Source organism: Urocampus carinirostris, chromosome 12, assembly GCF_059441175.1.
Source record: "Urocampus carinirostris isolate Australia breed hairy pipefish chromosome 12, RoL_Ucar_1.0, whole genome shotgun sequence".
Classification (NCBI taxonomy): Eukaryota; Metazoa; Chordata; class Actinopteri; order Syngnathiformes; family Syngnathidae; genus Urocampus; species Urocampus carinirostris.
Genome location: NC_142360.1, coordinates 31,583,429 through 31,607,302, shown reverse-complemented (window position 1 = coordinate 31,607,302; position 23,874 = coordinate 31,583,429). Strand labels below are relative to the sequence as shown.

At 39.1% G+C, this 23,874-nt stretch overlaps 1 protein-coding gene across 1 annotated transcript in view; it reads left to right on the top strand.

Moving 5' to 3' along the window:
• The window catches only part of scfd2 (sec1 family domain containing 2), a 180,883-nt gene that overhangs the window by 132,390 nt on the left and 24,619 nt on the right, over window positions 1-23,874 (top strand). The window contains exon 7 of the mRNA XM_088350310.1: window positions 19,567-19,712. Within this exon, the coding sequence (XP_088206436.1) occupies window positions 19,567-19,712 (146 nt within the window). The remainder of the gene's footprint in view (window positions 1-19,566; window positions 19,713-23,874) is intronic.

Below are 23,874 nucleotides of genomic sequence, written 5' to 3'. Positions count from 1 at the left end.
GTTTTCCTTGCCTTCGCGATCTTCTGAAGAATTTCTCTACCGTTTTTTTCATGCCGAAATTATTGCCGTCGTTATCACTTTCTGCATTATGTTTCGATTTATTACAGACACTGAAGAAATTACCAATTTTGTGTTGTATGTTCTAAAAGACCTTCCCTGAGCCCTTTCTTCTTATCAAATCTCTTAGGGTACAAAAAGCAGACATGCACTAAAGGCTGTGGAACACCAAGAACAGCAACATTATTGGCCAATAGCAACAATAATATAAACAGTGGCATGATAGTCAAAATAACAAACAATTGTGAGGAATAATTGTCAAAATAACACATTTTCATCCCATGCAATCTTCGTTGCCGGTGTCTAGTATTAAAAACAGAAACAAGCAGAGTAAATCAGGTACTTTTGATGGTGGCTGATACCACTATTGGCTGCACTGTAATGACCATTCTACTTTCAGGAATTTAGAGGGGTTATCAGGGTTGGGTAGGGTTACTTTAACTGGATCGCTTTCAATTACTTTTGGATTACTCAAATACAAAATATGCTAATAAAAAAACAAAAGAAACTAAATATGAATAAAATTATGACTCGCAACACGTGGTAAGCTTTCTCTCCTGGCTTTGATCTCTTTGATCTCCGGCAAAACTAACAAAATGCGACAGATACAAAATGAAAATAAATCCAAACTGCTTGCCAACATCATTTTTGCTGTTCCATGTATTCCCTGCACAAAATTTAGTAATTTTATTTATATTTAGTTTATTTTGTCTTTTATTAGCATATTTGGTATTGGAGTAATCCAAAAGTAATTGAAAGTAATCCAGTTAAAGTAATCCTACCCAACTCTGGGGGTTGTTAGTTTAATATTAAACAAAAATATGTTGTATTTTTGTGTACTGGTGAGATTTGTATCTGGTATTGCTATCGATGAAAAACAATCATAATTATCACTCTGGGACAAAGGAGAAAAAAGTGGTATCGAACTTTTTAAGATTTTCTAGCAAACATACCATAGTAATCTTTTGAAATTTCATGCTAACATGACCTGGATTGCTGACAATATTCACATCCTTTAGATGAAAAAAACACATTCTTTGGCAAGAGCATGGCTGTTTTTCTTGATGTCGAGACAGAAAATTAAAAATGATCACTAAAATGATGCAATTAAGCAAACAATCTTGGTTATTTTTTTTGCCTGCACTTCGTCAAATGAAAGCGTATGCCGGACAGCGCTCTTATATAACTGCCAAAAGCTCGACATTCTGTACAGACAGGCCTGATGTGCTAAAGAGGGGTTTGTTTTACATCCCATAATACACTTCCAAGCTCGACTCCACTCGGCCTCTTTGCCTGTGAGCAGGGATCTCGAGTTGGATTGCGTGCAAAGTCCTAATTTTTGCTTGTTTTTTTTCCAGTGGAGTCAAGAGTGCTAGATTTCACTGATCTACCTTGAAAGTATGCGGACACACGCACACGAACACACCGGCCAAAGTGGAGGTGAAAGACGAGTCATGAGGGGTCTCGTTTTTCAGCCGTCGCCGTTTCATTTCGGCGAAAAAATGCGAGTCCTTGTCAAGCATTTTTGAGAACGTCCCATGGAGACAAGCAAGGCCAGTTCACCTTGACTCTGTTCCAACAAAACCTCATTATAGACACCTGCACTATCGAATCATCCTTTGTGGTTGAAAGAGCCAAAAATAGACATTGGTAGAAGTTTTCCTGACTTCCTAAAATATTCTGTGCGAGCTTATAAAAAGTTGGTTGGGTCTTGGGAACCTATGGCTCGGAGATAAATGTACGTATGGCTCGTAGATAAGATAGAACTGCTCCAATTACCTAAAAAATTATTGCCTGCGAAGCCGGGTGTCGCACATGCGAGAGCCGACATAATACGAATTGAAACAAATGGGTTCTGTCCCGTATATATAGCACACAGTTTTAACTATACTATACAGTCAAGGTGTCACACCAACAGACCCCGTTTTGTGCAACTTGCTGTGCCTGAGAAAGACATGTGCTTTGCGATCGTGAATCTTGAATTTCTCTTAAATATGTTTTAAATCATTTGTTTTCAACCTGCATTGCATTGACGTTGGATATCAGGTTGCATAGACAGGTGCTGGAAGAAGTTGAAAGCGTTAGGTACTTGGGTTATGATGTGGCTGCAGTTGGTGGAATGGAGTGTGAGGTATTGCACAGAGTGAATCAAGGAAGCAAGGTTTTTGGTGCTCTGACGAGAGTGATGAACAACAAGAGTATGAGTATGGATCTTAAGAGGGGACTGTATGAGAGTGTGATTGTGCCGACTGTGTTGTATGGTGCAGAGACTTGGAGCCTGAACGCAGATTTAAGAAGGAAGTTGAATGTTTTTGAGATGAAGTGTTTGAGGACTATGTTAGAGTGACAAGATTGGATAGACTGAGAAATGAAATTGTGAGAGACAGAACTGGAGTAGTCTCTTATCAACACGCTTGCTCAGTGGAACTTGGTTGGTTTGGACACATGGAGAGGATGGATGAGGAGCGAATGTTGAAGAGGATCTACAGAGCAGAAGTCAATGGAAGGAGACCAAGAAGAAGGCCGCGATTGACGTGGATGTATGGTGTTATGAGCGCACTGCAGGAAAGAGGTCTAAATATAAAGGAAGGTAGAGCTCTTGTTGGTGATAGAAAGGAGTGGAGAAGTGTTGTGAAAGGATAGTGGGATTGTGGACGCGTTCTTAAGGATGGGCTGGGCACCCGTATGATGCGGCAGGGGTAAACCAGTGAAAGCTGCCTGGCCCTGCTGTTGAACAAAAGAGTGTGTTGTGTCACCCTGACCCGAGTGACATGGCCGCTTTCTGGTGTCCCGTTTCATCTGGAGGGACGAAAGCATGACCAACTTGGGTGCCGCGGTGCCTAACTTGTTTGGGTGTTTGGGCAACTGGGTTGGCCATGGTCCAAAAATTTTGTGTGTTTTTTTTTTTTTTTTTCCTTTTATTTTCTGTTATTGTATGTGTGTGTCTTGCTGTCGGTCACCCCTCTTGAGGGATATGACCAAGGTAGATAGATAGATAGATAGATAGATAGATAGATAGATAGATAGATAGATAGATAGATAGCATTGCGCTGTGTCCATGAAGTAGCGAAGGTTTATGGCAGAGGTCTCCAACCTGGTTTCCGCGGGCACCGGGGTGCACCCTAAGGATAGCCAAGGTGCTCACAGTTCTGTTCTGGAAAAAGCTCACCAATGCTGGGTTATTGTGACTTTTTTACTGAGTCTATTTAACCCTACTTTCAATAATTAACTTGGTAATATCTTGGTAATAGATGATAATTTGTTGTTTAAGAAATGTATATCAAACTGGGTGCCCTGTGTGCTAAATAGTGACAAAAAGTAGCTCTCAGCTTGAGAAAGTTGGGGACACCAGCTTTATGGTATTCTCTTCGTCTTGAATAAGGTAAAAAGAAAAGTTTATTATTGCATGGCCGACTTCCTATTGGTGTGTGAGTGTGTGTGTGTGAATGGGTACGTTTGAAGCACATTGTAAAGCGCTTTGAGAGGTCTTCATTGACTTGAAAGGCGCTATATAAATGCAGACCATTTACCATTATCTTTTGGTATTCTTTACACACCTTTGTACCTTTTTGCTCAGCAACTATTGATGATAGCTTCATGATAGGCCAGTCTTATAGGTTTTTGGACCAAGCTAAAAAGTATTTGTTTTGGGGTCGAGTTAAGGATTTAATTTTAGTCACACAATGGGTTAAAAAGACCAAAAGTCGTTTTTTGCAGGACGCATCTCCGAACTGTCAGTTGATCCGGATTAGCGTTCACTCTCGTCACGCTACGTTAGCATGGTAGCTTTCCTCCGAGCTCCGTCGGCTTTGCTCGTCAAGTTGCCGAAGCCTACAATGGAACCTACCGAGGCAGAATAAGGAGTGACATAAGAACATTTGCCTTACATCATCCTCATGTCGGCGCCATGTGGAAGTGGAGCCCTCACGTAACAGAAAAGACGACCACAAGACTCGTCTGTCCTCCTTCAAGAGCTTTTCAGAAGCTGGATATAAAAATAATGAATATAACTGCCTAAAATTGATGCTTCGATCTCTTTTCCCACTGTCATTTTCCGGCTCTATTCTTTACACCCCAGAATAAGAAGTTTGTCCAGGCCTCCGAATAGGCCGTCGCGTTTATAATAAGGGAATTCTGCTGATAAGCGCAGCGGCACAGAAGAGTTGCCGTGTGTTTTGAGGGTTGTTGAGGAAACGCGTTGTTTGGATTTCACCGGCCGAAGCAAAAATGCTGCGGCCTAATGACTTCTTACTTCCTTTCCGCTTTGATGTGTTCTTTTTCTTGTGTGTGTAATTACTCAGCAAATGGATGGTTGGCCACTAACTTTGTAACCGGTCGGCGATGCTTTCTATTGACACCAAAGCAGAAGAGAAATATTCGCTTTGGGAACTGTTTTCTGGCACCAGAAAGCATTTTACCACAAAGCTCAAAACATTGAAAATATTAACTCATTCAATGCCAAAGGTTTCTCTGAAATGGGAAGAATTTTTTTGCCATTTTGACGCATTTTTGAAGGTCTACAGAAATTGTAGTTCCACAGATGTATGTTTCTATCTTTTACCATTGTTTAGTAAACAACAGTTGACAATTGTTAAGTTTCTCGAAAATACTCGTTTCCAAGGAAACTTCTGAGAAAAACGGCTTTTTGTGAAAGGACGCATTTCAAGCTGAACTTCCACTTCTGAGGGGTTTTTTTTTGTATTTGAGATACCTCCAATATCTAAACAATGCTTTACATAAACACAAGGGCACTTTATTTACTAAATAACCTTTTATTGTTAGAATACGGAACTTATGAATGAAGGAAGACTGAATTTTGCAAGAACTTTTCAGCACCCAATATTTCCGGTGACTATTTTGGTCACCATAGCGATCGCATTCCTGCCGACATGCACCAAACGTCATCCCTCTCTGCCCCAACAAAGTCCTTTCATCATCATTTTTTCGAAAGCATAAAACCCTGTTGAAGCATTGAGTCTGTATGTATCCATATATACGTTTTTCTCACCACACATAAAGCATATAAAAGATCTGAAAATAAACTGTTAGCATCAATTGTGTACAGAAAACGAAAATCCTTTCTGACACCAAAATCAAACACATTTTTTAAGTTACATTTTGTAAAAGACTTTTTTTTGAGCATGTTGGCTTGGAAAAACATTAAAAAGACTAAACTTTCTCCTCAATGTTAAATAATAATTCCACTCATCTGACATGAAAAACATGTTTTGCAAATAAATAAATTAATTAAATAAAAGACTCACACCTTTACTGTGTTTCTAAATCAGCTTTATTATGTAAAAAGTTTCCTCCTCTTGCATGTGGTAATGTAAGATGAGTAAAAAATAGTCTTTTTTTCTGCAGGTTTGTAATTGACAGGATTTCCCCAGATCCTTGAAAAGTCTTAAAAGGCATTGAATTCATTATTTAAAAAAATGAAGGCCTTAATTGTCATTAAATATTTCTCAAATTCAATTTTGGAACGTCTTGAAATATGTGAACACATTACTAACATTTATATTTGTTTTATGTTTTATCATTTTTCGCGTTCTAAGGGATGGGCAGGGCACCTGTATGATGCAGCAGGGGTAAACCAGTGAAAGCTGTCTGGCCCTGCTGTTGAACGAAAGAGTGTGTTGTGTCACCCTGACCAGAGTGACATGGCCGCTTTCTCGTGTCCCGTTTCATCTGGAGGGACGAAAGCATGACCGACTTGGGTGCTGAGGTGCTTAACTTGTTAGGGGGTTTGGGCATTTGGGTTGGCCATGGTCCAAAATATTTTGTGTGTGGTTTTTTTTGCCTACTTTTTCACTTTTTATTTTCTTTATTTTTGTATGTGTTGTCTTGTTGTTGGTCACCCCTCTCGAGGGATATGACCAGGGTAGATAGATAGATAGATAGATAGATAGATAGATATTTGTTTGAACTTAAAAGATTTAGAAACATTTATCACTGTCTTTTCTAAGAGTTCACCGATTTACTTTGGTGGCAACATCGCATGACCACAATAATGGAACTTTCAAAATGGTGATGTGGTTTCAGTCGGGCCTTTCAGAGCAGACGAATGTCTAAGGTCTACCCACAATACACATAGCAACTTTGAACCCCAGGAAAGGGTACATTATCTAAAAGGTATTAAAAAGTCTTTAAAAGTGGTTAATTCAACTTCCCTTAAACTGTTGGAACCCTATTGCAAACGTAATAGCTACACATTTATGTGAAAACAAGGAATTTAAAAAAAAGAACCAAAGAAGAATGAAAGGCAATTCATCCGCAATGTTTTTTCTCGCCATCTTCACAAAGAAGCGCGTGAGTCACAGCTCCCCGTCTCGCATTTCAATGCCACATGCAAGCGCATCTTTTAATTCCACCGACAAGTGTCAAGCTTGCATGCTGAGTTACACGAGAGTGGCGTGAGAACGTGATTTTTTTGGAGGGGGAGGGCGCATCGAGCTGCGTGCGCTCACTTGCCATTTCCCCTTTAACGCTGCTAATGAATGTGACATGACCTTAATCTGAAAAGTGCTTGCCGCTGTCACCTGGGATAGTTCAAACTGTTTTTATTATTCAATTCAAGAAATAAATATGGAAATGTGTCACTGCATCTTTAGTCATAATCATATAAGTTTTTAAATTAAATACTTTATATTCTTTAATCAATACATAAATATTTTAACTCAGTTTATTATTTAGTAATGATTCACCTTGTTATTTATTATCCATATATTTAAATGCAGCTATTCAATTATTTACTTCATCTCAATGTATCCGTTCATTTAGTCATTGTACAGTCTCTGCATTGTTCTAGGTCAGGAATAAGCAAACTTTCTGAGTCACAGGCCGCTTTAGGTTAAGAAAAAAATGGCAATTTATTTTAGTTGTGTTTTTTTTTTAATTCATGCAATCCAATACCTCAGCAGTACTGTACATGAGGAAAAATTAAAATTGTTCTCATTTTGCTGATTGAAAAAGAGGTATTTCATTTTTGGCCTTTTTGGGAAATATTCTATTCATGCAAAAAATAATAAATGACAAAAAAATGAATTATGTACATGCACACTTTATATTGCTTTTTTTTAATTAATGAATTGACGGCTTAATCAAATTAGTTTTGAAACACTCAAAAGTAAAACAAAGTATTAAATTACCATACATCTCCTATTTCAACTCTAAATTTGATAATAATCATTGAAAATCTTAATGCAATACGAATAGCTCAATTTTTTTCCCATTAAATTTGATAAGTAACTTGATAGATAAAGTATGTCTTCCTCCACCTGATTAAAAAAATTGCAGGTAAAGACAATTGTAGCCCCCCATTTGAATATTGGGGACACTGGGGACCAGTGTGACACAGAATGAAAACATTTTCAACAGCAGTACTTTTTAAACTATTTTATACATACTATCATGATATTTTAAACATTTTAGTTTGGCAGGCCATTTGAAAAAAATCTGATAGGCTGCATGTGGCCCGCGGGCCCAGTTTTCCCACCCCTGTTTTAAATGGTGTTCTGATTTACTTTTGGAAGGGAGGCCTTGAGGCTTGCTTTTAATCATAACAAGCCAATAGCAGAATTCAGTCCTGAGTCACAAGGACTGGCATGAAGCTGAGACTTTGAGTCGTCATGTTTATTTAAGGGCTGCACAGACCACAGGTTATTGCAAACCGCTGACTATTATGACACCATCACCTGATCTAAAACCTACATGAGGGCAAATAATACACAGATATGGTCAACATAAAATATTGGTTATTCATATCCTATAGAATAGAAGTGTGTTTTAAGCTTAGATTTAAATATTTCCACTGAGGTTGCAGATCGAATCTCAGGGGGAAGAGCATTGCACCGGTGCCCGAATGGAGAACGCTCTCAAACCTGCGGATCTCTTCTTGGCTCATGGGATCACTAGTAGACCAGCATTTTCAGGGCGAAGGCTCCGGACCGGAACATAGGGGGAAATTATGAGGGAGCAAGTCCATGCATGATTTTGTATACTACCAACAGAACCTTAAAATCACATCTTAAGCTATCAGGGAGCCAATGCAGGTTAGCTAAAATCGGGGTAATATGATCAAACTTTCTTGTCTTAGTAAAAAGCCTCGCTGCAGCATTTTGTACCAGCTGAAAGCTCTTGACTTTGGAGAGTAGTGCATTACAGTAATCGAGACGGTAGGTAACAAACTTTGGGAACCTTCCACTGACATATGTTTTATTTTTGTCATAGCCTGTCGTGTTCCGGCCCTCTAGTATATAAATGATCGTCACCCATTTTAAAAGCACACTTGTAAGACCATAACACCCTTGTTCTGTACGTACAAGGCCAGACTGTTTTTTTTCCTTTAATGTAATAAATAACCTCAACAGAACTGCTTTTCTCCGGTGCTTGTTATACCCATCACATATTGAATGAAACACAGAAGTTAAATCAACACGTGGAAAAATTAAAGTTTGTCTTACTTCAATGGATAGCTGTTTGTTGCAGAGGATAAAGATTATACTGGGAATATTTCATACCTGTCCACCTGTATGTTTTTGCCGTACACAGTACGTTTATTATGCATTTTAAGACGTGTACGACGTACAAGAAAATCTATACGGAAAAATGCAAATTTGTCAATTATGGGTAACATCCGGTATGCACAGACTATCACGAAACGGTAAATCAATCAAGTCAAAAGGGTTCGCCGCGGTAGCCTCTATCTCGGTATCGTTTTTTTCGTTGCAAACGAAGCGAGCGGTTTGGTGCTACTGTGCGCATGCGTCTGGGGATCTCCTATCATGCATCATTCCGTAAAATATGGTGTAAGATTATTTTGTAAGGGAAAATACGACAGTTTGTACGGGCATGGAGCCGTGGAGGTTGACAGGTATGATATTTACCAAACAAATAATATCATCTCATCTCATCTCATTAGCTGCACCACTTATCCTCAGTAGGGTCGCGGGGGTGCTGGAGCCCATCCCAGCAATCATTGGGCAGTGGGCAGGGGACACCCTGAACTGGTTGCCTGCTAATTGCAGGGCACACAGGGACAGACAACTCGCTCGCTCATTCACACCTAGGGACAAATTGGACCGGCCAATTAACCTGACATGCATGTTTTTGGAATGTGGGAGGAAACCCACGCAAGCACAGGGAGAACATACAAACTCCGCACAGGAAGTCCGGTAGCTGGATTTGAACCCAGACAGGGGGTTCCCAAGACCTTAGAACTGTGCCGCACACGCGCTAACCACTGCCCCGCCGTGCTGCCCCAAACAAATAATATAACATCCAAATTGACTTTGGTATTAAGTGACAATATTTGTTAGAAATGTTGGTTAGTGCATTTTAGCATATTTTAAGCCAGCAGACGATTCATCTCTGTCCCCAAACTTACGTAAGAGGTTCCATTTTGAGGTTGACACGGTCACCGGTGCAGAAATGAGTCAGTCAGCATGTTTCTTTGTGCCCGCTGACGAGCTAGGGCCACCACTCCCATCGTCACCTGGGGACCCCCCTGCTAAGAATCATGACACCCCCGTCAATATGACATCCTGCCTGTGCAGCGCCCCCACATCGTGTTTTTTGGAAGGCGTTCATACGCTTCCTGAAGACACGTGACTCGGGCCCACGTCGCACTGCCCGCTTTTATAAGCTCGGTTCACTTGTGAAACTGTCAAACAGATGGCGAACCTGGTAAACCACCTGGAAGGAGATCATATGCTAACGCTCACGTAAACTGCGAGCTGGGGAAACATTTATAGCTATTAAGCTTTTTTTTCCTCAATTACTGTATTTTCCGCACTATAAGGCGCACCTAAAAGCCTTATAATACAGTGCGCCTTATATATGGATCAATATTAAGTCCCAAAGTCTTGCAACTAAAGCAAGCAGCCGCCAACTAGATTTTCCCCCGAAGGCGAAGTCGTCCGCGGTGTATGCTGGGATTTATATACCGGCGTTTCATTTCCTAACCAATGTGTCAATCATCATTTGAATCAGTCACTATTGGCTTAAGTTATTCGGAGGTAAAGAGGGCGCATCCTTTTTATCATTTACAGGCTCGCATGGGCTAAAGGGGCGAAACAAAGCCTGCAATTGGCCGAAAAAGATGAATGTGAATCACAGGTTGGGTTGCACTACGGCATAGAGAAAACATTTTTACTATTCTATATTTGTAAATATTTTACTCTCCTGGATTCACTACACTCACGGTATTAAGAAGACCATGGTTATGTGAAGGCTGCAAGAGAACTTAGGTGAGCTATGCGGATTTATATTTTACCGGTATCTTGTTTTAGAACGATCTTGATGTTTCTGTGATGAGTCTATTTTTAAACTAAATTCAATTCAAAGTGTTTATTGTCATATGCACAGTTAGGAACCCCGTTTCCCTGCACAATAAAATTCTTACTTTGCTGTCCACACAGTTGCCAGCAAAAAATAAAATGGAATCTAAGAAATGTCTGTTTGGTGACATCTTACGGACACCGCATCCGCACGTGTCTACGACTCGTATTTGCTTCTTTGCAAGCTTTCGGAATGTTAAGGGGGTAATAAGTTTGACTGAACTATCTGACTGTTTTGTCGACGTTCCCATTGTAGCGCCTTATAATCCGGTGCGCCTTATGTATGGAAAATATAGGACCAAAAATTATTTTTTGGGGGTGCGCCCTATAACCCACTGCGCCTTATAGTGCCGAAAATACGGTAATTCTTTTTTTTTCGGGGGGGGGGGGTTGACTCATGTTAGTGCAGAATAGCTACTGCTTTGCAAGATGTATCTTCAAAGTTTGCGGCTATATCCTGCCTGGACTAGGGTATATTGCCATTGGAATGACCGCTATCATGAGCAGTTGAACTTTAATGATTTGAGCTCTGGATCAGTGAAAATCTTCGGGGATGATAGAATAAATTCATTGCTTTGACAATCTGGGCGCTAGCACTATCAACTAGCTTCTCTGATCCTGTTTCGAGCATTAGCAGCTAACATCGCAGAGACTTATCACATAACTTCGCAGACGCTGCCACCAGCATTTGCGGGTAGCTTTTTTGACGTGGCCCCTAGCATTAGCTTTTAGAATTGGCTGATAAGCTTATACTAATTGTCTGCCAAATATTTCCAAAGATTTTTTGTCTAGTCAAAGAATCTATACGATAGTGAATGAATATTGCTAACTGTTTATAAGCTAGCACACAATATGGCGTCGCAGTGGTTAGCGCGTGTGCGGCACAGTTCTGAGATCAAAAGATCAAACTTCCTGTGTGGAATTTACATGTTCTCCCCATGCTTGCGTGGGTTTCCTCCAGGCACTCTGGTTTCCTCCCATATTCCAAAAACATGCATTTCAGATTAATTGGCTGGTTCAAATTGTCCCTAGGTGTGAATGTGCGAGCGAGTTGTCTCTCCATGTGTGCCCTGCGACTGGCTGGCAACCAGTTCAGGGTGTCCCCTGCCCACTGCCCGAAGATAGCTGGGATGAGCTCCAGCACTCCCGCGACCCTGCTGAGGAGAAGCGGTGCAGATAATGGATGGATGGATGGATGATAGGCCAAGAGTGACAACAAACAGCAGTGCTGAAAAATAGTCACAAATAAGCCAATTCTGGCTTCCTAAGCAATATTTTTTGCAGGTGTTCAATCGTCAAAATAGAACATTGTAAGCAAGCAGAATGAAAACAAAAGCACAAAGAAAGATTCAACAATTTTATTATCATACATGTAATCAATGTGAACATAACTACTGAGGCACCAGTGTGAAAGTGAATTCAAGGGAACTCAAAAAGAAGGGGATGTGGCCTTTCATCACGTTCATTCTTCGGTTAGCGCTCACACGCAACTTCCAAAACGGTTCGGTTGCCAACCTGGCGTCTGTTTTAGGACGCTCGGATTGGCGCGAATGCTTTTAGATTAGACCCACATCCGAAACAACGTCCACCTGAAATTTGGACATGCTCCACAACGTGGCAAGGAGGCAAAGGAACAACATTGAAAGTCAAGCTGCCCCCGGAGCGTTATCTAACAGTGTTGAAGTATTGAGTCGGCCAAATGAAATCAGAGCAAAGAAAGTATTTGTTAAGGCGGTCAGTCACTTTTTTACATTTTGGAGGGTAATCTTATTTTACAACATGCGGGGGGGTTAGGTGGGGTAGGCGGTACAAAAGCTTGAAATCTTATCGCCCGGTATTGGAAAGACTGGACCAGAAGTGTGTGTTTATACTGTATATAAAAATGTCTTAAGACGTTTTTAACATATGAGCTCATATAGGACATCTTATGTAAGCGCTGGTTGAGTTTCAAATTTGCCTTTTGTGGAAGGCAAAAGGGACCTCGATCATTCTGTGCTTTTGCGTTGGCCTAATTTTGGCAAGCTTCGGGCCAGTCATGTTTGTTTTGTTCTTTTTTTACACAAAAAATATCATTTGAGTCAAAAAGTACATGCGACTATTGTTCTTGGGGAAAATAGGTGTGAAAAAAAAATTGCTTTTTTTTCTGAAAAGTGAATAATTTGACTCACAAATATGTAAGACGTTTTCTTACATGTTTACACGTTTTTTGAAAATACTGAGTTACAGACAGGGTTGGGTAGGGTTACTTTAACTTGATTACTTTCAATTACTTTTGGATGACTACCAAATATGCTAATAAAAGACAAAAGAAACTAAATATGAATAAAATGACTAAATGTTGTGCAGGCTTGGGGAGTAACGGAATACATGGAACGGCAAAAAGGATATTGGCAAGCGGTTTGGATTTATTTTCATTTTGTTTCTGTCGCATTTTATGTTTGTTTTGCCGGAGATCAAAGAGATCAAAGCCAGGAGAGAAAGCTTACCACGTGTTGTGAGTCATCATTTTATTCATATTTAGTTTCTTTTCTCTTTTATTAGTATATTTGGTTTTGGAGTAATCCAAAAGTAATTGAAAGTAATCAAGTTAAAGTAACCCTACCCAACCCTGGTTACAGAGCTCTATTGTAATTTTTTCAGTACATTTTTTTCTGCAAAAAGGAAAAAAAATGTAACGTGATGTTTGAAAAATAAGTATAAGTAAATTATTTTCCTAGCGTAAAACTGTCCTCTAACTGCCAAAGAACTTTGCTCAATTTAAAGGGAAAATGTGTATTGTTTGACCACTAGATGTCGCTGTATTGTGTAGTACAATGGAATTGCGTTCTAAGAAGGCACAAGGAAGAATACAAACTCAAAGTGCTACCCATTTTTCTATTTTGTGCCCAGCTTTTATTAAGGTTTTTGTTTTTTGGGGGTACCCTTATGGCAGACAATCATGTCATCTCCCTCTAGGTCTCGATTTTTTCTCAACCTGAGCTACTTTTTGTTACTAATTAGGGTAAAGAGCACCTAGTTTATCGGAAGTAGAGTTAAACGGACTCTGTGAACCCTTAAAAATCATTTTACTAGAAAATCACAATGCCCCAGCACTGGTGAGCTGTTTTAAGAATAAGTACCTCAGCTATCCTTAAGGCCCCCTGGTGTCCGTGGGCGCCATGTTGGAGACCCCTGCTCATGTAAAGAAAAATAAATGCAAATGACTTAACCAACAATTATTTGAGAAAATCCATGAACAGTGGTACCTCTACTTACAAATGTAATTCGTTCTGGGAGTATCTTTGTAAACTGAAACATTTGTAAATGAAGATGCCTTTTTAATGTAATCCGTTTCAAGCCCTGCAAAAAGTATGACATTTTTATCTTTTCAGAAAATCATAAAAGAGCACCAGAACATCAAACAAATACATAATAAAATAAGATAACCGCACAATGAACATGAAACGAGAGGCACATGATGTAAAATAAAACAAGAATAAAGGATCCATCCATACATTATCTGCACCGCTGATCCTCAGTAGGGTCGCGGGGGTGCTGGAACCCATCCCAGCCATCCTTGGGCAGTGGGCAGGGGACACCCCAAACTGGTTGCCAGCCAAATTTTCTTTTTAACTAGCCTCTTTGTTTCCTGTTCTTTAGCAGTGTTTTGCCTGGCTTTTCTTGAAAAACCGATCCGATGACTATGGCTTTTGCCGGATTTTGACAATCCGTCGGAAATGCACGAGGCAAACATTATCACAATAAGCAATAGCCCAACCTGTCAACACTTTTTCTGCGTGATTCCTTTCCGCAAATTTTGAGTCTTCGTGGAATTTTGCCAAAATGTCTTAAATCTGGGCTGAAGGAATGTTTGCTGCATCCTCCTTTTTGTCATCTCTAAAGTCCTTCACAGCTGTGTGGGTGTTTTCATATCTTTCTATTATCTCTTGCTTTGTTTCGATGGCCAGAAAAAGTCTCTTCCTCTTCTTTTTTCCTTGTCCACTTTTCTGCATGTCTTTTGTGGAGTCAGTTGTGATTGATAGCTCTTCGTAATAGTGCCATACAGTAGACTGTTTACAGAGCGGGATGGGGACACGAAGAGCATGCCGGGATTCACCCATATGCACCGAATTGCCAGGCAGAACTGTGGGAGTGACGAATATTTTTTAGAAACTATTTTTAGACAAATGAGAAAAATAATACTAAAACTATTTGCTAGGAATTTAAATTTTGTCATTTATTTACTTGTGGGGTTTTCTTTATGAATGTATGTATTTGTTTGTTTCTTTGTTCCTTTTTTCAGGCTGTGTGTTAATGGTCAAGACTACAACTGGTTTGCTTTCAAAAATATATTTTCCTCCAAGATATACCTTTTTTAACTTTTGACTTTAGAAATATCCCATTTTCCACAAAAAAATACTAATGGGGGGGTAATTGGTTCAATGCGTGAAATAAATCTGTTCTCAAAATGTGACTTTTTTTTCACAAGACTTTTAACGATTGAACGAAAATTACACAAAACTAGAGGTCTCCAATGGGGTGCCTGCGGGTGCTAGAATGCCCCCTTAGGACAGCTGAGATGCCTGTAGACCTGTTCTGAAAATAGCTCACCAGTGTTGGTACATTGTGATTTTCTAGTAAAATGATTTTTCTTCAAGTTGTTGACTAAGTCTACTAACCCTACTTTCAATAGTTAACCTGACAATTACAAAACAGTAATAACACGATTAGTTATTTCAGAAATGCATATAAAACTGGGTGCCCTTTGCGCTAATTAGCTGGAAAAAGGATGGAGCCCCATGCGTTAAACAATACTGAAAAGTATGCAACATTGTTTATTGGTCTCTAATAGGCAATTTGGTCTTCACTCTCCCCTTACCTCCCATAAAAAATATTTTTGTTCCTTTTTTGAGTGTAGCTCCCTCAGCCATGCATATCTCCTCGAAAATGAATCTGCTTCTGAAACCATAGTACTCTATGTTGCAAGCCACGCTGAATATGTGCTGATACAGTCGCAGCATGTTGCTTTTTATTGAAGCCGTATAGGAATGCAACACAGCTCTTTAATTGCTTTAATTGCCCCCGAAAATATTTAAAGAAAAAAATAAAGAGTGCCTTTCGTTGTAATTATGTACGCCTATTTTTGAAGCGTTCTACAACAACATCAGCTTATGATGTCGGTGACTTTCATTATTTGAGCTCGAGTTAGAGGACATTGTGTTGTCCAAATATTTTCTTGCACGCGTTGGTTTTAAGAAAACACATGTGGGTCTTTTGCTTATTTGGCAACATGGAGACTATAATTTCAGGAAGCAATTTGTGCCATCACGCCTTTTTTTCCAATAAATTGTGCAGTTTTATTTAGAATTAGAATTGTCTTTATTATCGACAACATCATAATTAATATTATTTACAACAAGATTAGACATAATACAGATAACCACGTAATAAAGAATTAATAGAGGAAAATAAGATTAATAGAATCTCAGCATACATAGTAAAAAAAAATGACAATGTGGTGCTTGGACACTGACCTGAGTTGTAAGTGTGTTTGCATTTTTCCTATCTTTTTTTCTTAAGGCCTCTATTTTGGATGTGCACTTGAGCAAATGATAAATTTCAGAATTATTTGTTTTCGTCAAATTTGTCTTGTTTTATGACACGCATCCCTCTTCTTGAAAAAAATCACAAAGGATTTTGCCAAAATCTGACCAATCTTTTTCCAGGAATTATCTCCAAAAATAATCATAAAAATATTTTTTAACATTAATATTTATGACTTAAGAAGGAAGTTGAATGTTTTTGAGATGAAGTGTTTGAGGACTATGTTAGGAGTGACAAGATTGGATAGACTGAGAAATGAAATTGTGAGAGACAGAACTGGAGTAGTCGTGGAACTGAGCAAGCGTGTTGATAAGAGAGTACTCGGTTGGTTTGGACACATGGAGAGGATGGATGAGGAGCGAATGTTGAAGAGGATCTACAGAGCAGAAGTCAATGGAAGGACACCAAGAGGAAGCCTGCGATTGACGTGGATGGATGGTGTTATGAGTGCACTGCAGGAAAGAGGTCTTAATATAATGGAAGCTAGAGCTTTTGTTGGTGATAGAAAGGAGTGGAGAGGTGTTGTGAAAGGATAGTGGGATTGTGGACGCGTTCTTAAGGATGGGCTGGGCACCCGTATGATGCGGCAGGGGTAAACCAGTGAAAGCTGTCAGGCCCTGCTGTTGAACAAAAGAGTGTGTTGATGTCACCCTGACCCGAGTGACATGGCCACTTTCTGGTGTCCCGTTTCATCTGGAGGGACGAAAGCATGACCAACTTGGGTGCCGAGGTGCCTAACTTGTTTGGGTGTTTGGGCAATTGTTGGCCATGGTCCAAAAATGACTGTGTTTTTTTTTTTTTGCTATTTATTTCCCTTTTATTTTCTTTGTTATTGTATGTGTGTGTCTTGCTGTCGGTCACCTCTCTTGAGGGATATGACCAAGGTAGATAGATAGATATAATATTTATGACTATTTTGCTATTGTTGCACACATTCTTTCAAGAATACTTTTTTTTCTCTTGAATACCCTATTTTTAAAAGTTTTATTTTTATGAAAACTATAAAGATTGTTTTACATCATTTTCAAATTTTGACTTTTTTTAACATATTTACAATTATTACTGATAATTTAAAGAAAATCAAGCTTTTTTTGAAAGTAGTATTTAAGCAAATCAGAAATCTACATTATATTCTGGTGCTATATCAATATAGACAAAATATCCGTAACCGTAATTAAAAACAACAACCGTTTTTATGAATATGATCATAAGAGTAGCGAAATTATTTCCTATTTTTTTTCGTAAACTATGACCTCTTCTCAAAATATACACTACTTTTGTACAATTAAAGGGACAGTGTATGTTATTTGAATTCTAGATGTCACTGTTTTGCGTAGTTTAGGTAAATCAAGCATATGATGATTTAATCTGCAATTTTTTTTTAAATAAATGTAAACCAAATACTCCCTCCGGACGCTTGAGGGCAGTAAATGTTCCGGACGAAGGAAGAGCGGGTATGTGGGGAATATACTCTCAGCCTTAGTAGGCCCAGTTCCTGTATTTTGTATTTCTTTTTTATTTCAAACAAGTACAAAATGTTGGCAAGAATCACATTGTTTCATAGCTCTCACTTGAGTTTGTTTAGCATTTAGAGTTGGTTTAGGTGTAAAACGGCATTCACTCATCTGTTGAAATAAAGTAGTTAATGCATTCAATGCCATCAGGGAAATATTTTTTCCTATTGTTTGTGAATAAATGGGTTATGCTTGGAAAAGATCCCCTGTTATCTGTTATTATAATATGTAAGCAAACTACTAGAGTAGCTTAATCACGGTTCACAGATCCCTTAACCACCTGGGTCATAGGGGCACCACTTCCTGTGGTGTGTCTTAGGCAAGTACAGCCTGGCGGTGCCCATCCCTCTCAAGGCTGTATTTTGGGTAGGGGTTTGCTCCCTCACATGAAAAAAGACGGTACTGGTTTCCATGTTTACCAGTAGCATGAGAAGCCTCCTCATCTGACTCAAATCCAGCACCTTCATCATCTGGTCACCTTTTGTTTTTTAATGTGATGAGATTAGGTTGGGGGGAAACCTTTGAGTATCATATTGTACAATACGCATTGCATGACTTGCGGCCTTTTCATTTTTGTTGAAAAACAAACTTAGCGGCGATGGCGTTATGCCCTTTTGCTTTTGTGACCTAGTATAGGCTCTTTGATTCTTCATTTCGGGCTATTTTCTTTAAGGCAATGACTTAATGTCTTTTTGCTTTTGTGACAAAGAAAAGGCTCTTTGTTTTGTATATTTTAGTATTTTTAATAATATGTATTTAAATGATTAAATACTGAAAAACAAAGCTGAGAATTCAGAGTTGTCATTCGTTTACTGGTCCTGCCCGCCTGATAACAGAAAGTCGGGTTCCGGCCTCACAACCAAACTTAGTTTGGCATCCCTGGTGTAGTGTAACCAAAAATGATTGCCAAAAAAAAACACGAAAGAAAACAAACTACGGAGACTCAAAGTGACCAAATTGCACAATTTTTCTTTTCTTTTGTTTTTTACCAGCCTTTCGCTAAGTCCCTCTAGGTGAGGCTCATGTTGTGATATACAAATAATAGAATGCCTCTATTGCCATTACACAAAGTGTCAATAAAATTCACATAGTACACATATACACATATAATTTAAAGTGACATAGAATTGAAAAAGTAACATTGAATTTAAAAAGTAACTGAATTTATACGTAAAATTCTGTAAAATGAATATAAATTTCCAAACGCGCATTACCAACCAAATGAACGTTTATATCATAGTTCATTTATTTTTTACTATTTTTCAAGTCAAATCAAGTCATGTTTATTTGTATAGCCCTTAATCACAAAGAGTCTTAAAGGGCTGTATAGACTGCAGATTATTGCAAACAACAGACTATTATTACACCATCCCCTGATCTAGAACCTACATGAGAGCAAGGAAAAACTCAAAAACCTCAACATGAGGAAAATGAAGAAACCTAGAGAAAGGACCGCACAAGAGGTAATCCCCCCTCTCCAGGATGACCACGCTGCAATGGATGTTACAATAACAAATAATACACAGATATTGTCAACATGATATAGGTCATTCATAAGCTACAGAATAGAAGTGTGTTTTAAGCCTAGATCTGCATTCTGCATTTTTTTTATATAGCGCTTTTCAAGTCAGTGACTTCCCAAAGCGCTTTACATTGTGCTTCACATTTCCCAATAGCGGCCGTGATGTGTGCAGCCATGTAAGGCGCTAACCTGCTTATTGGGGGTAATTGGGGGTTCAATGTCTTACCCAAGGACACTTCGACATGTAACACGGACAAGCCGGGATTCGAACTGGGATCCCTTAATCCTAAAACGATCGCTCTACCTCCTGAGCTACTGCCGCCACAAAGATTTGAACAGTTCCACTCAGGTTGCAGATCGGATCTCAGGGGAAGAGCATTCCACAGCAACGGGGCCTGATGTATTTTTTTTTTTTTTTTTTTTTTAATGAATTTATTTTTTATACCTCCGTCCCTTTAAATAATTGTTCTTGTTGATGATGGTGATATGTGAATCCCCCCTCAAATACACAATTTCTCATAATTCCTGCTTTGTTTTTATTTTGCTCGGCCAGGCTGCACAGATACTGAGGAACTGAGCACCGACCGGGTTCATTCGGCGCTGGAGCGCATGTTCGAGACCCTCAATGACCTAAGTCGCGCCCGAGACAACCTGAAGACACTGCGCCGCGTTTACACAGCCAGTGACGGCGTTCACCAGGTACCGGCTTCTCAGTCTCGCCGCTCAAATAAAGGTTACATTGTAGTTGCAAAGACTTTTTAATAACACGTTTAAAATATCGTCATTTCCTGCATGTGTCACTTTCAACATCGTCCTGGTCTACATCCAGCCATCCGTTTCAATATTACGTAACCGTGTAAGGGGAAAAAAGGCATGTCCTTGAAATTTGTTTAATTTTAAACAATAAACGCTGCCTTGCAGTGTAAAGGAAAGCATTTACAAACTCGTTTAGGTACACAAACTTGACCCAACGATTAAGTCAAGTCATGTTTACTTGTATACCACCTCAGTAGCCTAGATGGTAAGGCGCCCGCTTTGAGACTGGGAGGTTCGGGTTCGCGCCCCGGCCGAGTCATTCCTAAGACTTAAAAAGTGGTCGGCGGCGCCCTCTGTTGGCTGCGGCTGCATCGGCTCGCTACAACGGGTCAGGTGCAATCGACATTTCGTTCTGTGTACATTGTTACACAGAATGACAATACAAGGAAATTATTATTATTATATTATTATTATTATAGCCCTTAATCACATAGAGTCTCAAAGGGCTGCACAGACAACAGATTATTGCAAACCAGAGACTAATTATTACACCATCCCCTGATCTAAAACCTACATGAGGGCAAGGAAAAACTCAAAAACCTCAACATGAGGAAAATGAAGAAACTTGGAGATGGGAACGCACATGAGGTAATCCCCTTCCAGTATGACCAGGCTGCAACAGATGTTGCAATAACAAATAATACACAGATATTGTCAACATTAAATAAAGGTTATTCTTATGCTATAGAAGAGAATTGTGTTACATAAATGTTTTTCACACGAAGTCTATTCAAACGTCCGTTTTCTCCACAGGGTTCGTACGGGTGCTCTAAATCTTTGGAAATGCTTGATTTTAAAAGTTGTGGTTTTTAAGGTCAGGAAAATGCTTGAATTTCGGGTGAAGTGCTTAAAAATGCTTGAAATTTTTGCCATTGCAATGTTTCTTGGCGGTCTGACTCTAGACCACACAATGAATGAAAAATGTTTTGAAAAGTGTGTGGAAATGACGCTAACACACATGCTCTGGTGGCTTGTCATTATGGCGTCGTCATGTGAAGCGTCACATCGCCCTACTGGTTTCACCCAAGAGGACAGTTCTATTTAGAAAACCAAATTTTTGGGCTCGGTTTACTGAGAAGAGCCAACTCTTTCGGCTCCCAAATGGCTCCACATATTTTTTTTGTTTTTTAACGATGTATAATCAATAATAATAAAACAATGTGCACCAAATTATTTAGTAATTAGTAATTTCCGTATGTATTACAAGCAAAACACATGAAATATGACTTAAAAAATTCACAGATCTAAAAAAAATTGTAAAATACAAAACAATTTTAGCTTTTTACACACTGAATACATTTAGAGTCGAACAACAACACAAAATCGTTGAAAATAGAAAAAAAAAAAAATAAAGGGTATTACACTGCTACAAATGCAGCTCCCTAACCTTTTCCAAACACCAACACAACGAAAGACCCACAATTCCTTCATTTTCCTAAAAGGGCAAATAGATTCAGTGTCAAAGCATTGTTTTTATTTTATTCATATGTATGTACGTTCATGGTACAGTTATTCGTCATGCTTATAGCAGCTCAAGTTTTAATGTTATGCCAACTTTGTTCCATTTTCCCCTAGAACATTCCATTTCTAGAAATATTTTCAAATCCTGTTGCCTTCATTTATGCAAGACGCTGTTTTTGTTGAATTTATTTCACAGATCCCTATTTCTCCGCTACGCGAAAAATATCACCTGGCAGGAAAAGCAATCCACACGTGCTCATCCACGGAAACTGACGTCAGCCATCCGGTTCTGTGGGAATTTTCGCAGTTTTTTTTAATTATTATTTCCGCTGATATTAATCAAGCCAAGATGTTGTGGTCTCGGCACCGCTTTGTTTACTTCACATTAGAAGGACCAGGGTGACCTAATTCTTGAAGAGGCTAAATTCGAGTTGATGTCATTAGTCACGTAAATTGTTGATGAGTATGAAGCATGTGCTTCATACTGAGATTACCCATTTGCATATATTAGCTTCCAAAACACTTGATTGCTTCATTTACCCTATTGTAAATGAGCGGGGGTAAAAGAAGGTTTTTATCCGTTTTCAAAATATATAAATTTGCTGTATACCACTAAGTCATTTGCAAGATTCATCCCACTTGGTGAATATTTGTACGTTTATTTCTTATTATAAAGGGAAGTACAGAGACACCACGCCACTTTGCTGGTTCTTTGCTTCGCGGATTTTGAATTTAATTCTCTTTATTGTCATTGATATCAACACATCGTGCATTGTGTTCAGAGCAGACAGCAAATGCTATCATGTGGGCAGGTTAGGGAGGGCTTTGTGTGTTCGTTGGGCATGACTGTGTAAGTGACTGTAAAAGGCTGGTGTATGCTGTCAGTGAAGCAGTTTGTTCCATTGAAACAAAATTCATTCAGCCTCACTTAGGGGGACTTAGCGAAAGGCTGGTGAAAAACAAAAGAAAAGAAAAATTGTGCAATTTGGTCACTTTGAATCTCCGTAGGTTTTTTTTTTGTGTGTTATTTTTGGCAATCATTTTTGGTTACACTACACCTGGGATGCCAAACTAAGTTTGGTTTTGGGGTCGGAACCGGACTTTCTGTGATCAGGCGGACAGGACCAGTAAACGAATAACAACTCTGAATTCTTAGCTTTGTTTTTCAGTATTTAATCATTTAAATACATATTATTAAAAATACAAAAATATACAAAACAAAGAGCCTTTTCTTTGTCATTGCCTCAAAGAAAAAAGCCCGAATTGAAAAAATAAAGAGCCTATACTAGGTCACAAAATTCATTAAAGAAAACTGAGGAAAGTCAGGAGAGCACAAATGAACGCTGATCAGCAGTGGGTGCTCCATGGATTGTTCTCATGTCCGAAAGCAACTGAGGCGGCGGCGGCGGGAGGAAAAGCGATAACAAGATGCGATATCTTTTAAGCCACCCCTGCTGAGCCCTTATCTTACCAACGCCAGATCCATTACCAATGAAACGGATGACCTCGAGCTACAACACGTGTAAAACCGCTTCATTCGGGATAGTTGTATTTTAATCATCACGTAGACCTGGATTAACTTTAGTATATCCAATGCTAGCGTGTATTTTGCCAGCCGCTCTCTAAATTGCTTTCTGACTCTGAAAGTAGACGCCCTCCAATTTCAATGTACTTCCATAAAAAGACAATAAAGACCATTCATTCAACTGAAATCCTTTTTTTTTATCTGTGGTTGTGAATTTATTACAGTCATATACTTTTAGTCAGTAAGGACGTCATCTCGAGGTGTGTTTGCCCCATGAGGGGCTTTTATAGAGGTGTGACGCTACTTTACGGATTTTCACTTCTCACGACGGGTTCTGGTCCCCATTAACTGTGATAATCGAGGCATTAGTGTAAAGCAAATATTAAGAGTGCTAACAGGCGCTAACTCCTTGCCATGTTTTTTCACACTGCATCAAAACTACATCTAGTGCTTTTTCTCACTAAAGAGAAAGTCTTTTAGGTTGCCACAAACAAGTTAACAAACTACAACAAACTAGCATGCTAATTGAAGCTAACAACAGTCAATAAGCTTGATAAATTGTCTGTATGCTAACCACACCTAAAGTGTTATCACCATTAGAAAGCTAATAGCTGGAACACAATGGAATGTTTTTCAATTTTCTTCTTCACTTTGTAAATAATAACAGTTGTTTAGGGTTTTTCCTTTTTAATGAATGCTAGCATTTAAAACGTCTTTTTTTCGCCCACGGCAAGAGCGAGATATCTGTCCGCCTGAGTACACAGAAATTGTGGCGCATAAAATGTCGGGTCATCTTCCACCTGACTATTTTAAGATTCCGCCCTCGCCAGGATGTCAGACCGTGTCAGGCATTATCGAGAAAAAGCCTCTGGAACGGTCGCCGTGTTAGTTTTGCATTCCTGGAAGCTGAATTTCCTTTTAAGAATATCAACTAGCATTCCGCAGACTTCTCGTTTTGATCCTCTGCTTGCGAAGGCCTTGCACAGAGTACATTATGAAATATTTGAAGGAGACAACTTTAGCGCAAATCTGCCATTTCTCGACAAAGGTAAATTTCAC